Source organism: Camelus dromedarius, chromosome 10 (genome assembly GCF_036321535.1).
Source record: "Camelus dromedarius isolate mCamDro1 chromosome 10, mCamDro1.pat, whole genome shotgun sequence".
NCBI classification, from domain to species: Eukaryota; Metazoa; Chordata; class Mammalia; order Artiodactyla; family Camelidae; genus Camelus; species Camelus dromedarius.
This window is the reverse complement of record NC_087445.1, coordinates 77431471-77448424: the sequence shown is the minus strand read 5'-3', so window position 1 is coordinate 77448424 and position 16954 is coordinate 77431471. Positions and strand designations below refer to the sequence as shown.

The following is a 16954-nucleotide window of genomic DNA, read 5'->3' as shown; positions in this document are numbered from 1 at the left end:
TGAAGAGACTGCACACAACGCTGGCAACACACGTGCACGCACCGCCGGGCCCCTCGAGGACCACGCCACCCACGTCACTCATGCCAGGCAGAAAAGCCACCTCAGCAGCCACCGGCTGAGTCTGGCTGAGCCAGCCAGGGCAGGCAGGGCCAGCAGCGAGGCCCGCGAGCTCCTCCCTCTGCGTTCTCCACTGGCCCCTCGGGCCAGAGTCGCAAACCTACCAGGTAAATCTGGGCCAGTCCAGGAAGCCCACCCAGCACCCCCGGGGCAGCAGAGGGTCCCAGGTATCAGTGGGGCTCAGGGGGATGGAGTCCAGGGTCAACCAGCCACTTGGCAGCTGCCATTACTGTACTGTCAGCAGCTGGAGTGACCAGCACAGAGTGGGCACCACTGGGCACAGAGGGGCCCAGGCGTCCTTACCCAGCTTTTGCCGTCGCCCATCCCCACCTCACCCTGGCAGGCCTCCCTGCCCCGCAGAGCCCTGCACACTCAGGTGCCAGCAGCACACTGGGGTCCCACCCAGACTCACTTGTCCACGCTCTGACCGCCCCTCACCTGGCACATTTGTTGAGTACAGGTGAGATGGACCTTTCTGCGTGGAAAATGTCTATATCCCGTATCCCCATCCGGGCGAGCAGCACCCTGACATCAGGACCATGTGGGTCTTCAATTCTGACCCCACAGCCCCCTGCCATGCGCTTGGTCCCACAGCAGGCCCTGGATAAACCCTGGCCTTTGCCGTCTCGGCCTGGCCTGTTCTGCCCGGCCCCTCCCGCTGCAGGCCTGGAACAGGTGGCACGATGCAGTTCCGAGCCCGGGCTCCAGGGCCCGCACAGCTGTGGGGCCTGGGGCAGCGGCCGCCTGGCCCTCTGCACCTCGGTCTCCTCGTCTACACAGCACCTGGGACAGGTCGCCCCAAGCCCACAGTCTGCGTGGCCCTGAGCATCGGCTCGGGCTCTGAGCCCGGTCCTCGCCTGCACACGCAGTGCCGCGGGATGGGCACAGGCCGGCACCTGGCCGCTCGGCGCACTGCGGCCCCCGGCTCTCCACCCGAACCCCAGCCCCACTCTGGCCTGGGGGCCACGGCGGGCCTGGTGCGTTCTCTGGCCTGACCCGAAAAATCAAGACCCCTCGTCTACCGAGTGCCGGCACGAGGCCCGGCTGTGCTCGTGGCGGCGAGGGCCCCACCCCGCCGCAGGCCCGGCCATAAGCAGGCCATAAGCCAGCAGCCGCCATCGCAGGAAGACGTCACCTAGTCAGGCCCTCCAACAACCCCGCTTCGCCAGCCCCGCAGCATGGCTGGTCCCTCAGTGGGTCAGGCCAGGGCCCTGGGTAGATGCAGTCTGAGCGAGGTCACGTACAGCCCGGCCCTGGGTGCTGCCCAACCAGGTCCGAGACAGAAATGCTGAGTATTTATTTACTCTCAAGTCCCCCGCCCACCCCTCCCAGCAGATGCACCCACACCAATCACCCCTTCTCCTCTTTCATGACCACCCCAACTTTGGCCTCCAGCCGAGAGTCAGAGGAGAGTGTGGGGACCTGAGTCGTGTACCGAGGCCACATCCCCGGCCACCACCCACTCCCACGACTGGTCCCAGGGGATGAACAGGAGCCACCCTGCACTACCAGGGAGAGGGTGAGCTCCCCATCACCGGGTGTGTGCAAGCCAAGCTGCCCAACTCCGGTCTCGCACACGCACGCCTTCCCCGCAGCCCCCAGCCTGGGCCAGGAAGCCGGGTGGAGACTGGAGGGCGGGGGCCTATCTAACCCAGAGCTGCTAAAAAGAGCCAACAGGGAAGTAAAAATAGGAAATAAAAATAAAATTGCTCCAGCCAGCCCTGGTTGTTTGTGTAGGAAGCACTGAATCTCGCCGCCCAGCGCCCAGCCCACCGGGGCAGGCTCAGCTCCGGGCGCCTCCCAGACAAGGAGTGTCTACCCCCTCCTCCGGCTGCCCCGGGGCTTCAACTGTGCACCCTGGTCAGGAAGCGCCTCAGGGAGAGACCTCGAGAGCCCGGGGCCAGTCAGCTCTGCAGCCAACGAGTCGTGTGACCCTGGGCCAGGAGCTGGGCTCCAGCACGAGGCTCCGGCATCACCAGCCACGACCTCACTCAGGCCTGCCACACACCTCTCTCTGCCAGGGCCCCTCCAGGACCCTCCCTGTCCGAACACTCCCTCTGCCCCAGAGTGGGCAGCAGGAGATAAGGGCCCCAGACTTCAGTAAGAGACCCAGCCTGGCTCTCCAAGCAGCTCAGACCCCAATTTCCTCATCTACACAATCAGAGGAAGCCTTCTTTCCTATCCTTTCCGGTTGGTCCCTTACAGGGTTGGCATTAGGCTCATTCACACTAAAGTGTGCATGACTGACCCTGGCTTCAAGACTGGCTTGTTCTCCCAGGGCATAGCCTCCCCAGAAGAGATCCTGGAGCTGAGACACCCCATCCAGAGGGACAGGGAAGGCCACTGAGGCCAGGCTGCGGCTCACACACCCCAGCACCCCGGCCCTTGGCAGCGTGAAGACTGTCCATCCACTACCGGCTTCATTCGGGAAGGCACTTGCTGGGTCAGTGCTCAGCAACTAGTTGAGCCACCGAGGGCACCCACCGAAAGGGCTGCAGACCGTGAATGACGCTGCCACAGCCCGGGCCTGGGGCCGCGGGACGTGTGCCGTGGATGGGCCACACCAGGCCACCACGTACCTCTTCAGGGTGTCCTCGTCCCTCCCAGGGGCCCCGTCAGTGCCTGCCACGAGGTCCATAGTTCATCGAACCCCTCACCGAGCCCTGGGAACTGGGGTAAGCTCTAGGGGACTGGCCAGGGAGGTCTGGGGTGATAGCAATCATCTGAGCCAGCACCGGCAGTCCCCAAACAGCCCGAGATCTCCCTGGAACACACAACTGCTCTCAGCCTGCTCCACACTCCAGCCCCAGGAGGAAGCCCCAAATCCTCCTGCAGCTCGCGTACCCCTCGGCCTCCCTGCACTTCTGAGCACACCGGGCTCCCTGCACACACCCCGCCCCGGCACCTGCCCACTTCCCACCTCCAACCTGGGCCCGCCTGTGCTGGACCCACGGAGCACACACCCTCACGCCCACATAGGCTCAAACACCATCCACACAGAGGCCCGCACACGTGCACCCTGGCTCTGGAACCCGGCCACAGGAGTGACCCTGCCCACTCTCTGTGCCCCACACATGGTTCTGGCTCCAAGTCCTCAAGGAGGGTCTGGGGAGGATGGAGTGCCCAAGGGCGGGGAGCGGAGAGGAGCAGGCATGCCCTCCTCTCCCAGCCCTAGCCTTTCTGCCCAGCCCCTCCAGCCCACAGACCCGCTGAGCTGGCCCAAGAGCCCAAGGTACAGGCCCCACGGGTGAGAGCAGAGGGTAAGAAGGCAGGCCCTGGGCCTTCTGGCCTCCAGGTCCTAGGAGCCGAGCCCAAGGTCAGGGACTCCAGTGGCGGCCAGTGGGCACCCAGCACCAAGAGAAGGGCCTAGACGGTAAGGGAGATGATGACACTGACAACATTCATCCCAAAAACTGGAGTGGGGTTGGGGGCTGGGGGCGTGCAGGGCCAGCCCCCAAGAGGGACCAAGGGTCAGCAGGGGAGGGAGGTTCGGGGCAGGCCATCCCTAGAGCCCTGGAGGGATCTCCCTGGGAGCCCCAGGCCCCTGCGTGGCCCACTCACTCCCCCGAGGCCGTGATGCACCTGACCCCCTCCCCTGGCCCAGGGGGCCGGGCTGAGCGCAGGACCTGGCCTCACTGCAGGGCTGAAGTGATGGCAAGGGGGTGGGGGGCACTGACTGCCCCCTCTGATAACAAGCCCCACGGCTTATCAGCCACGTCCAGGACCAGCGTGGGCTCAGGAGCCAGCCCCTCCCCCTCTCCATTAGCTGGCCACGAGAGCATCCCCAAGGCCCAACGCAGGAGACGCAATAACTGTCCACAAGCAGATAAGTCTCGGCTACAAGCTGCGGGCAGGGAGGTCGCCATGGCTGGGGAGACGCACGCGGGGAGCACGCCTCTCCCGAGAGCTGCAGTTTCGAGGGCACCAGGAGACGCAACCTCACCCCGTGACCCTGGGATGGAGGCGGGGAGGATGCCAGCCAGGGTGGGAGGAGCACCACCTGGGCTGGGGGCCAGTCGGCCTCGAACCAGAGCTGCCCGTGGTCCTGCAGCCAGAAGGACTCAGATCGCACCCGGCATGAGGTGGCCATGAGTACCACACGTTTTCTTTTTATAAATCCCTTCCCACGCCAGCCACGGGAGCCAGAAGTCAGCAAGGATCGAAGGCCCAGCAGTGGCCCATCCCAGGCCAGGGGCCGTGCCCCGACATCTGCCCACCCTCCAGACTGAGAGCGAGGCCCAGAGAGGCCCGGGACACCCCAGGCTGTGCTCTGCGCTTTGCCTGCAGCATCTCCCTTAGTCCCGGGTGCCCAAGGGTGCTGGGGCTACCGTGAGCCCCGTCTGCAGTTTCGGAGCTGACTCGGGGCCCAAGCCAGGCCATAGTGGCCTAAAGCCGTGCTCCTGACTGCCCAGCTGCTTGCGTCCAGGAGGCAGCGGCCCACGTGACAGGCCGCATCCCACACCAAAGTCCTGATGGGCCCCGCCCCCTCCATGGTTTTCCTCACCCTTCCCGGTGCTCAGGCCGAGCGCCCTGGACGGCTTCCGCCTAGTTACCACTCTCCTGCCCTGCCCTCCACCCCAACTTCTCTCACAGCAGCAGGGCCCCCTACCAAGCACAGTCCAGGCGCCAACCCTCCCGGGACCCCCCCAGCGGCTCCACCTACCCGAGGCAGAAGTCCCAGAGCCTTCTCCATGCTCTCTGATTCCATCTCTACCCTTTCCCCTCACTGCCCGCAGCTCATCACAGGCAGATTCAAGAAGCTCTGAGGAGGCCGCACGCAGACAAAGCTAACGTGCAGATCTGAGGACGCAGAAACTTACTTCTCGCAGGCAAACTCTTATGCATCCTTCAGGACCCAATTCAGAGTGCCCAACCCCCTGAACACTAAGGCAAGCTGTGCCCTTCAGTGCCAGTATGTCCTACCACCACCACTCACACCATCTCCTCCCTCACACCAAAGGCAGGCATGGCCACGTGGGTCAACCTCAGCTCCAGATTCACTACAAGCCCCGCTTCACAGGTAAGAAAACTGAGGCCCAGAGAGGTTTTAAAACTCTGGTCCAAGGTGACACAAAAGGTGGTCCTGGGGCTCGTCCCAGTCCACCCTGACCCCGAGTACCACTCACCATCCTGATGGCTGGGCTTCACTCAATTCTGCCTCCCAGGAGTCGGCAGACAGACAGCCAGTCAGACGGACCGGTGAGTAGACAGCAAGCTGGCAGGTCTGCTCTGAACCTCTCGGCCAGGCTTTGACTTCCACCGTCTCCCACCCTCACCAGCCAAGTTTCAACAAGCCGCGCTGAGCAGCAGAGGAAGGAGCAGGGTGTCAACACAGGCAGTCACCTAGGGCTGAGGGGCCTGACCCTGCATCTGAGCACTGAGTCCAGGGGAAGCCTTCTGTCCAGCAGCAGGTGGCAGTTGCGTCTAAAGCAAGCAGAGTCGAGGGTCGGGGCTCATCGTGGGCAGGAACACGCTCATTCACATACCTGGCCTCGGGCTCCCTTGAGGGCTCCCAGGGCCCCCAGCTGCAAGCATGGGCCCAGAAACCTCCAGGGCAGGGCCCCCGCCTCTCCCTGCTCCCCTCCCAGGAATCGGCACCAGGGCAGACACACAGCAGGACTTCCCTCCCTTGAAAAGTTGGGGAGGACCCCCAGAAGGAGGGTGATTGAAATAATGATCATTTTAAAAGTCAGCTTCACACGGGGTGGGCTCACCCCTACAGCGTCCCTGAAGTGAAGGGGGTGGGAGAGACACTTGCAGAAAGCACTGGAAAGCACTGATTCAGTCAACAAACATCTTCCGAGGCTGGTGTGGTGCCAGCGCCATGCGCCGTGCGCCCAGCAGCAAACGAGACCTATGAGCCAAGCCCATGGGTGAGCAGGGGGCTCCGCGGCCTTGGGGCCCCAGGGGGAAACGGGCTGCACTCCCAGAGGTGTCTGCCGGCGTCCCGGCCGGAGCCGCAGCATGCCATCGGGTACTTCCCACCTCCAGCCCAGCCCCACATCTCTCCATTTCACAAGTGAGGAAACCGAGATAAACGGAGGAAGTAACGTACTCCAAGCCATGAAGCTCATGTGGCAGAGCCAGAACAGTTCAGGCCAGTGGCCCTGAGCATGCCCCCGTCCCCCGGGCAGCAGTCTCCCCGGAGTCCCAGCCCCGGAGCGGGAGGCTGCTGCCCCTGACCTTGCACCCAGGGCGACAGGGCGGGGAGGGCGAAGGCCCCGCTCCCATCCCCACTGCCCTCGCCTCTCCAGCCGGGCCCAGAGCTGCCCCGCCCCAGGCCGTGGCCCGCCTCACCACTGTCTGGGCCCAGAGCAGCCAGGCACCCAGTGTTCAAGGCCCCCACCTCCCAACCCTCCTCCCGACCTTGATCCTGGGCAGAAAGTCCAGGAGCAGGGGTGGGGCGGGGGCAGCTCTGCCACCTCCCGTGGACTCTGCCCCCAATCACTGCTGTTTTCCTCAATTCAGACGAGGAGAGGGTGAGGAGCCACCAGACAGCCCAGCACCCAGGCAGGAGGCTCCGGGGCAAAAGACGCCTGGTGCCGCCCACAAGGAGGGGCACAGGCCAAGGCAAGGGACCACAGGATGGACCAGACAGGGTGGGGGTGGGGGAAGGGCCCTCAGCCACCCCACCAGGAGGGGGGCCCAGCGATGGCCACTCCCCCAGGAGCCGGAGATCCAAGCTGGTATAAGAACACGTGCTAGGTCAGCGTGGGTCATGCCCTAGACCAGAACATTCCAGGCCCGGGAAGCAGAGGGGACATCAGGCGGCAGAAAACGGCTCCGAGGGGCTGCCCGCAGCCGGCCGGGGGCTGCCAGACCACAGCCAGGCCCACTCCCAGTCTCACCACCTCCCAAGGTTAATTATTCCCAGACCAGCTGACCGCACCCCCACGCTCACAGGTTCCTCACCAACACAGGCCTGTGGCCCAGCCAGCAAGAGGCAAGCCAGAGGAGCCTGGCCGCGCAGTCAGATCCTCCCCAGCCCTCCAGGCAGGACCCCTACCCACGCCCACGTGGGCGCCCCCTCCACGCCCTCGGCTGGTGCCAGAGCTCTCTGGCAAGGGTCCACTCATTCTCTCTGCCTTGACTCCCTCCCCACAGCCCACCCAGCAAATTCCTACTGCTCCCTAAAAACCTAACGTCACCTCCTCTTTGAAGCCTCCCTGATTTCCCAGGGTGGTTTACAGGTGAGGCAACTCTGGCCCAGAAAGATAACCCCCCCCCAGCCCAGGACCACGTAGCCCCCAACTCAGGGCTGGCACTCATTCAACACACAGGGTAGGTTTTCCCACTAGCAAGCTTTTAACACAGAAAGCCAAAGAGCAGAGCAGACGGTGCCTGATGAGGCCGGAGAGGCTTCAGGGCCACGTGACACCGAGCAGAGGCCCAGCCTCCACACTGGGGCAACGGGGGGCCATGGAGAATCCAGAGAGGGATATCAGAGCCCCAGGAGGGAAGGGGTCAGCCAGACCACGGGGTGCAGCATCTGTCCCTTCTCTGCCCACGGCCCCGTCGTAACGACCCGTCTCCCCGCTGCCTGTGCCCCCCACCCCCACAGTGTCTCATTGTGACACTCAGCTAAAAAGCAGAGCTTGGCCAGCTCGAGGGACCATGTGCCCCGCCCCAGCCGACTTCCTAGCTCCCAGGCACCCACCTCTCCCCCACACCCAGGTCTACCCCCTCAAAAGGAGGAGGGCACAGAGCCATTCCCTGAGGAGCTGGTCCCCAGCTGTGCCACCCCAATCGCACGGCCACCAGCTCGTGGGAACGAGGCCAAGAGAGGGAGGGGCAGAGGTTCCCGCAGCCAGAGGGCCCCAGGGAAATCGAGACCCGCGGGGTAGAGGGACCTGCCCAAGCATGCAGCAAGCTGGGTCAGAGAGCAAGCTGGACCGTCCACCCCACCCCAGGCGGCACCCCTGCACCGGACGGGCTCTCTTGCTCCACAGAGGCAGGGGGGTGACCAGACGCCCACCCAGGCAGGGCAACACAAAGGGGTTCAGAGAACCCCCCAAGAGCTCAACCATGCAGACATCTCCTGGGAGCAGCAGTGACAGCCTCCACTGAGGGCACCGCAAAGCTGCTCCGGACAAAGCCCAGTCGCGGGGGCACACAGCAGGCACTGACTGTCTCTGGGAAGGACCCCCACTGCAGCCTGGACCCCAGCATGGCCTTCTGGGCCCTCCCAGCCAGGGTACCCTGGGGGCGTCACTCAAGCTCCCCAAGCCTGAAGCCCTCATCCCAAAGGGGGAGACACAGTAGCCCCCACCTCGCGGCCTGTCCATGGGGAGGGCAGAGCACAGGGTGGCTCAGCAGAGGCCACTGCCACGGCCACCACTGACCAATGCAGCCCAGCGCCTGGCCCAGCCTCTGAGGGGCAAACGGTCAGCAAGGCAGGTGCTCTGGACACGAGGCCTGGGTTTCCCGGAGAGCAGGGGCCAGACTGGCCCTCCAGCCCCTCGGCAGGGCCCTGGGTACATCCTCATGGTGTGGGGTGAGCTGTCACTGACGGCCAGTCATGGGGTCACCTCCATCCCACTCCTCAATACCTGGACACCACGCTGGGCCGCACGGGTGCCCATGTTTCAGACCGGCCAGTAGGCCGGCAGCCCACGCTGGCCGGGCACCTGCTCTACCAGGACAGACCAAGCCCGCCCGCCCTGTGCCCGCACTCGGCTGACCCTCCATGTCCCTACGAGGCCATGCCACTACCCGAAATATAAGTGAAAAGCGGGGACAGTGTGGAACACAGGCAGCCCGGCACCCAGCCCCGAACCGTGCCAACTGCCCCATGTCTACACGGCACAGGGACAGCCCGGCTGGCTCTGGCCGGGGAAAGCATGCAGGCTTCCAGAAGACACAGTCCCACAGACAGGTGGGGAGGGGATGGGGACAGGGAGCTCCAGGTGGAGGCTCAGGGCCAGCTGCCCAACGGCACCTGCCCCAGAGGGCTTGGCAGAAGGCAGCTGTCCATCGGAAGCCTGTGAGCAAGGCGACTCCGCCACCTGGGCTGTCACCACCTGACCTCTGCCGGGGGCCAGTGCGGACACTTAAGCTAAATTGGTCAATTATGGGCTACTTAGATCCCTCCCCGGGGCTCCCAGCCTCCCTGGTTCAGGGCGGCAGCACAAGGAAGCCTGTTGAATCAGTAACCTCGTTACAGCCTGGCCGCCACACCCGGCCGGCTTTGAGCTCCACGGGGTTCATCCACGGCCACTGCAGGATTCACACACGGCTGGCCCGGGCCCAGCTCACTCTGCCCTTGCCCCCTGCCCTCCGTGCTGGAGGCTCCGGGCTCAGGGCTGCCGCAGCCTCTGCGGGGACCCTTCACGCCAGCACCCTGGGCACGACCAGGGAAACCGAGGCACAGCTAGAAACCACTACTGCTCAGATGGGCCCACAGAGGCAAAGGGAGGCCAGGGCTAGGCTCTGGGCCCCCGGGAAGGAGACCACGGGCTCCCTTTGCGTCCCCAGCCCCAGCTGACAGTGCTGCCAGCACCTGGCTCAGGAACTCAGAGCCACGGGCCAGCCATGAACATCTCAGGAGAGAGGACCCCGAGGTATCAATTCACATCAAGGGCCTCAGTGGCTCCAGCCCACCAAAGGCCTTCAATATCCCATTTCCCCAGCACCCAGGGCTGGTCCCCATCTTCGCCCTTGAGTCCCTGCCCTGCCCCCCAGGAGGCCCAGTCACCCTGCTCCCCAAGGACAGCCCATCCCCCAGCTTCATTTGGTGCTCTGGTCAGACGTGCCTTTCCAGGACTGGGCTCAGGCCCCCTTGACCTCCAGACTGTTCCATCACCTTTCCCAGACACCCCAGACCACGTCATTGAAGCCATTAGCACACCAGACCCTGGAACATCTCAGGTCATGTGGGGGCTGCACATGAGGTGGAGAGCATGTCCCCAAGGACAGGCTAGGGGCCCCAGGACCTTGAAGGGGAGAGGCGACAGGAGGAAACCGAGGGCCGGGTAGGGGTGGGGGGCTCCTCCCCCAGCCCCGCACTCAGGAAAGGTAGCGCTCCCCAGCCCAGGGTCCCAGCAGCCTAGTCCGACCTCCCAGGAAGCCACCTGGAGTCCCAGCCCCCAGCCCATGCTGCCGCACTGAGTGACCCAGCCAGGTCCCACTCACAGGAGCACCTGCCACTTTGGGCTCCAAGCCCACCAAGGACCCTTCGTCCTCCAGCCCAGCCTCTGCACAGAGCTGGAGGCCCCATTCCAACGGTGCACATCACCACACCGGACCCCGTGGCCCCGGCTGGCCGCCGGTCTCTCCAACCCCCTCACACAGGACCTCCTCTCCCAGCCCCAGCCACACCGGCCTCGGGGCCAGGCCTCTGGGCCTCTGTCTCAGCTGACCCTCCCCCGGGGCCCCTCCCCCCACCTGTTGCAATCCGGCCTCTCCTTCAGAGTCCACGCCAGAACCGGCTCCAGCAGGAAGCCTGCACCACCTCCAGGGCTCACGCCCACCTCCACAGGGCAGCAGGCCAACGCCAGCACCAGCGGGTGCGCCCGAGGCACCGGGTGCACGGAGGCACCAGCAGGCCTGAGTCCTGCTACGGAAGAGCCTCGAGACTGTCAGAAGCACCAGCCGGGCCAGGCCCGTGCACGAGTACGTGCGCGTGTGAGCGCATGCACGCGTGGCTGTGCGTGCCCAGGTACACATGCTTGTGCGTGCCCGTGTGTGCACCTGTGTGCGTGTGTGTGTGTAGTCACATGCCTGTGCATGCATGTGTGCGTGTGTAGTCACATGCCTGCGCATGCATGTGTGCGTGTGCACACGCTCAGGACGGGGAACACAGAGATAAGCAAGGCCCCGCCCTGCCCTGGGGACCGGGTGTGGCTGTCCTCACCCAGCCTCCTCCGACCAGGTCCCTCAGGAATTCGCTGCCAGCCAGCTCCATCCGGGCGGGATGAGGGGGCGCCAGGCCTCAGGGGTCCTCAGGCTGCACCTCTGGCTGCTGACCCAATCCATGGTTTTCCAGCATATCAACAGCCTGGCCCCGCCCCACCCCAGCCAAGGACAACCCTGGAGGAAGATGAGGGTCTCCACTCCCCAGACAGCCTTCAAGGAGTGATCGGGGACAGAACACACACAAGGAAGCTCCCCCTGCCCCCGAGTCTCCCAGCACAAAACACTCACCCGAGGGCCTGAGATGCACGTGTAACAGAGTCCCAGGGAGCCATGACAGGGTGCACACCCAGCACCCCCGCCAGGCAAATGGCTTCAGAAGATGCCACCTGAGGATCAGGGGGTCGGGGGCACAGTGGGAAAGCAATTTGCTGAGAAAAAGCAGGCTGGACAGCCCAGAGGTGCCGCGCGGTGCAAAGGCTGTGGCGGGCCTCACAGCAAGCCAGTCTTCCTACCCACTCGCTGGGCTGTCCCCATGAGGCCCTCACCAGGTCCCAGAAATCAAGTCCCAGGTCCACAGCGAGCACCCAGCAGAAGGAGCCATCGTGTCCCCGCAGAGGCAGCATAGGGCCGTGGACAATTCGGGAGAGATTTAGAAAAACAGGACAGGCAGGGACCAAGAGACCCACCTGGAATCTGGACACCACAGAAATCAGGACCTGAGCGGCCACCCGGCTCACCTGCTCCATGGGCAGGGATACGGGGACACAGGCCTCTGGGACAAGAGGACACGCAAACGTAGCGACAAGCAACAGACCGCCAGGCGGAGCACAGGCAGGGCCCAGCTGCAGGCCCGCGAGGGAGGCAGCAGGTCTGGACGCGGGAGCGGGCGCACCCCGGGCCCGACACGCGCGTGTGCACCCTGCTCTCCCCTGCAACGTCCTGGGCCAATTTTCTCTAGCTGCTTTCTGCTCCATTTCACGCTCATTCGTCTGCTGAGCTAGACAATTGCTTTGTAACTCTAGGGTGCAATTTCCCCGTCTGTGAGGCGCCGGGGCGCGACTGCTCAGAACATCTCACACCGGGCTCGGGTGGGCGTGCGAGCCCCCCGCCCCACCTGCCTCCCGCGGGCCTTGGGCAGGGCGCACATAGCAGGGACCCCACAGGGGTCAGGGAGCCCAGATCAGGGGCCACGTCAGCGCTCACGCAGAGCGGAAGGTAGGGCCGGGGGCAGCCCTCTTCCCGACATCCACTCTGCAGGCTTGACGGCACCAGCCATCTTCTCTGCTTTGTGGCCCTGTTTTGGTCCAACATTCGAGAACTGGGCTCCACTTGACCCAGGCAGGGGACACAGGGATGCTCTGGCCACAGGCCTCAACTCTGAAGATGGATCATCAGGTAGACACGCCCCTCTGACAAGATGGACTGCCTTCCCCAGCACCGTGGAGGAACCAATCGAGGCGTCCACCTTACAGGTGGACGGTCAGGCTCTGAGAGGCCGGCAGGCAGGCCACACACACAAACAGGGACAGAGGACTCGATTCCCAGTGGCCTGACCACCAGCCCACACCAAAGGTGCAGTTCCTGGGGTCCCCCCAGGAGTGGCCAGCTCATTCCAGAGAGAGCTGGTGGGGGGAGGAAGTGACAAAGGGGCCTGAATGGAGGGGGAGGGGGAGAGGAAGGAGAAGGTAGATCTGCACCTTATAAAATGTAACTGCGCAGGTGGGGGAAGCGGGGGTGGGGGGTGGGGGGGGGCTGGCCCTCTCCCCTGACCCATCCAGAGCATCCAGGAAACACCTGCATAGCGAGCACTGGGACAAAGGTCTCAAAGGTGAGCCCCAGATGGACACCAGCCCCACCAGCCACCCAGGCCCTGAGTCCAGACACACAGGCTCTCCAGGGCCCTGACTCCTGCCCATCCCTGGCCCTGTTAATGGTCAGTTCCCGTGAGAAGAGACCAGTGAATGGGAGACCTCAAGGCCCTGGCCACCAGAGCCAGCCATAAACAAGCTTGGGCAAACTAGGGATGGGTGGAGAAGGGAAGGAGGGGCAGGCCTTGTCCTGAGCCAGCTCAGTGCCTCTGCTCTGTCCTACAGAGAGCAGGTGAGTCAGGCCCAGGAGCCCTCTTCCCGTGGAGGACGGCCCTGAGACTGGGGACCACGACCCTGAAATATGCCGATTGTGTAAAGAACCCACGGGATCCAAGAAAACAAAACTCCGCAGGTGACCTCCACTGGCCCTAGGCAGCGTTTGGGGCCTTCACCCCCAGCCCACACCACCTTCTGTGCAGCAGAAGTCTGTCCAACATCAACTCACCGAAGGGCCCTCTCTGGATGCCAGCGTCCATGGCATGCAGGCTCAGCCCTGCCAGGCAGGGGGCTACCCCAAACACCCATTGTGTGCCACACAGTAATTCCACAACCAGGAAAGGAGACAGAGATCACCAGTCAAACCCCACCCCCAAAGCCACAGCAGGGGTAGGGCAGGGGCAGGGAGAAGGCAGGCAGAGGGCCTCCTGGAGGAGGCGTAGTTCCCCGCAGGCCCTGAAGGACAGGCACAGCTGGAAGAGCTGGTGGAGCGGGGAGCAGGCGGCCGGAGGGCTGCCCGCTCAGCTCCGCCAAGCCCCAGCTCAGAGCTGCCTGGCCCTTCCCCCGTGGCCCTTCCTGGGGATCCCCAGCTCGTCCCACTCGCGTTTGGGCAGAGTGGGTCAGGGCTGCATAGCGGGCCCAGGCACAGCAGACAGGCGTCCAACCCCGGGCAAGGACTCAGGCCAGCAAGGCCACGGCCACGGCCACAGCCAGGCCCATCTGAGGGCTGTTTTTCTCACCCTGACACTTCCCCCATCAACAAAGAGAGCCCCCTCTGGAGTTTACCAAAACAAACGCCCCAACAGTCCACAGTGCCCAGGCCAAGACAGGACTGCCTTGGCGGGCCCAACTCCAAGCCCGGCCTCCAGGCCCGGCCTCCAGAGAGTCATGTGACCCTGTTATTTCGGGAGGCCCCGGAATGTGCTCTATTTTGGGTCCCAAGGGCTCTGATGTTACCAGACGCAGACACCCCTCACCAGGGCTCTAAGCTCACCCAGGCCCCCAAGAGCCGCCCAGAGGATGGCCGCTGGGCCTCCGGCTCTCCTACCGGCCCCCTCATGCCTCCCCTGGCAAACGGGCCGCGAGCAGCCAGGGGCCTGCGGTCTGAGACCTTGGGACTTTCTCTACAGGCTCCGTCAGCCCTGCCGCCCGGACCCCCCGCCAGCACAGACGCCCATCCCCAGCGGGCCGCGGTGCCGAGCGAGCGGCAGGGTCAGGGTGCGGGGGCTGCCTTGGGCACGTTCCTCCTCCTCCAGTTCTGCGCCTTGGGCTCGTCCCCGCCTCCGCCGGGTGGCTGAGCAGCCGGGAGACTCCCTGGCCGGCGAGAGCAAGCGCCCAGGCCTGCCAAGCCCCGGGGGCAGTGGGCGCAGGAAGGAGGATGCCCTCCGCCCAAGGCCTGGAAAGCGGACGGACAATGCAAGGGGCAGCTCCAGGTCCACCCTGGGCCGCCGGCTTGGACAAGCCAGGCCCTCTGACACTCACCCCCCACAACGGATTAGGCCGTGTTGACAAAAGGGCTTAGGCAAGTAGCCGCTTAAATGGACCTTCAACTCCACTAGACTTCAGAGCTAGTCACACGCTTAGAAAAAAATAAAGTGTAATCAGAGCCCAGGGCTCTCCTCCACTCAGGCCTGGGGCATGGGCTGCCTGGGAGGCCACAGGCTGGGTCAGAGAGAAGCCCCTGAGCCTCCTTTCAGTGGGAGGGAGGACACGACCCCGCCTCCAACGACCCCCATCCAGGTTCCTGGGGCACTGCCTTTCCTCTTCGTGGGGACTCCAACACAGCCACCCGATGGCCCGGGCCCTCTATGGGCCGACTCCCAGGACCCTCCCAGGATATCAGGGACAGGGACCTGTCCGGCTCCAAGAACCCAGCCATGGCCCTGCCTCATCGGGGGCAGGGAGGGGCGCAGAGACAGAACTGAGCATTCCTGCTCCAAAGGGATCCTCCCAGAGAACCTAGCTCTGTGTGTGTGTGTGTGTGTGTGTGTGAGCAAACAAATGTGCAAAGCTTGAATGGGGGAAAGGACATGTTGTTGCCCCACACAGGGTCCCGCCAGCTCCACGTCAGGCCTGGCAGTGGCGAGTCACAGATTTTCATTCCTGCTCCACACACACACAAACACACACATACACAGGCACTTCGGGCTGGGGGTTCAAATCCAAACTCCATCACTTTGTAGCCTGTGGCCTCAGTCTTTCCCAGCCAGTTTTCTCATCTGCAAAATGGGCATGAGTGCCCAACCCGGGGGCTCTGGGGAGGAAGGAGCGCGCTCCGCTTGGCACCTGCAGAGGTCTCCATTGTACAGTCAGGGAAGGAGTCCTTACATTTGACAAACTTGGAACCCCATGCCAGTCACCCTGCCATGTGCCACTCTGTAAGCGTGCCCCAGGGTGCTCAGGCCCTGGCCCAGACATCCAGGGGGCCAGGTCCATGCGGCTCCCCTCCACCTCCCAATCTCACCAAACGTCCTTGCAGCTGTGCTGTGTTCTGGTCGCCAACCGAGTGGCCAATCTGCACCCTAGGCTACAGTGGGGTGGGCAGGCAGGAGGGGCAACAGACCTCGGGTTTCATTCATAATCAGCTGTTTTAATTTCCATTCAGCACAAATCCTTCACCCAGGCTGACAGCCTGGCTGCCGGCCCCACCACCAAATTAATATCCTTCCCGGGGCTCATTTATAAAGTCTCCCCACACCCTCCCCCCTCTCCTGCCTCTCACTGGCTCCCAAACTCTAGGGAGGACAGCGGCTGGGGGCACCTGGCCATGCTCCTTCCTCCTCCTCCTCCTCCTCCTCCTCCTCCTCCTCCTCAGCAGGTCCGGGCCTGGAGTTGGAGGGCAGTGTGGGGCAGGCAAGCCACTGGCCGGGATGGCAGCCGAAGGACAGGGACACTGACCCTCCGTGCTTCTGGGACATCCTCCCCTAAGAGTAAGGCCAGCCCCGGAGAACAGTTGGGTGTGCCAGAGAGAGGGGCCCCATTTCTGGAATGGGTCCTTCCCAGGCTTCATATTCCCGGTCGTAAGGCCCCTTGGTGACTGGCCACCCGCGCGTGAGCTGCTTTCGGGGAGGAGGGGTCCCGAGTGTTCCAGGGCCGGCGGCCTGCTGGACTCCGCAGCCCGGGCGGCGGCGCAGAGGCCGTCCCGATGCCAGGGCGGCCGGAGGCTGGAAGCGCACAAGTTGCGCCGCCCGGCTGAGCCGAGCGCCTGGGGGCCAAGGGCGCGAGGAGCTGCCGGGGCGGCGGCAGGAGCCCCCTAGTCCAGCCGACCCGCAACCCCTCGGGCCCTGCCGCCGGCCCGCTGCCCAGTCCCGCTCTGCCACCAAGTCGGGGGCCCGGCTCGGGCCGGGGGCCTCCCGCCGCCCTCGCCCCCACCCGGCCCAGCCGCCCCGGGAAAAGTTGCCTGGCCCACCCGATCCTGCCCCGCGCCCCAACTCCGCGCGGGGCGGCGGGGGGCGCGGGGCCGAGCGGGGCGGGCCGGGGCCCCCGCGCGCGCCGGGAACGCGCCCCGCCGCCGCCGCCCCCGCCGCCGCCCGCGAGCACTTACCGAGCGGCAGGAAATGTTTGGTGTCCATGTCTGCGGCGACCTCGCGGCGGGAGGGCGGGCGAGCGCGGCGGCCCCCGGCGCGGCCGGCCGGGCCCGGGCGGCGGGAGCCGGCGGCGGCGGCGGCGGCGGCGGCGCGCGGAGGCCGCGGCGCGGCGAGTTGTTGCAAAAGTCGCCCAACAATGTAAACTACTTGTGCTGCGCGCCGCCGCCGCGCGCCCGCGCCCGCGTCCCCGCCGCGCGCGCCCGCGCCCCGCTCCGACCGCTGCGGCGACGGCGGGGGGGCGGCGGGGGGCCCGCGACGGGCGCGGACTCGGCGCAGCGCCGCCGCCCGCCCGGCCTGCGTGCCCGCCCAGCC

At 65.0% G+C, this 16954-nt stretch overlaps 1 protein-coding gene across 1 annotated transcript in view; it reads right to left on the bottom strand.

Moving 5' to 3' along the window:
• RXRA (retinoid X receptor alpha) overlaps positions 1-16698 on the bottom strand; it is a 95990-nt gene extending 79292 nt beyond the window's left edge. Inside the window, exon 1 of the mRNA XM_064490753.1 lies at positions 16600-16698. Within this exon, the coding sequence (XP_064346823.1) occupies positions 16600-16627 (28 nt within the window). The 5' untranslated portion in view covers positions 16628-16698. The remainder of the gene's footprint in view (positions 1-16599) is intronic.
• Positions 16699-16954: the final 256 nt, after the last annotated feature.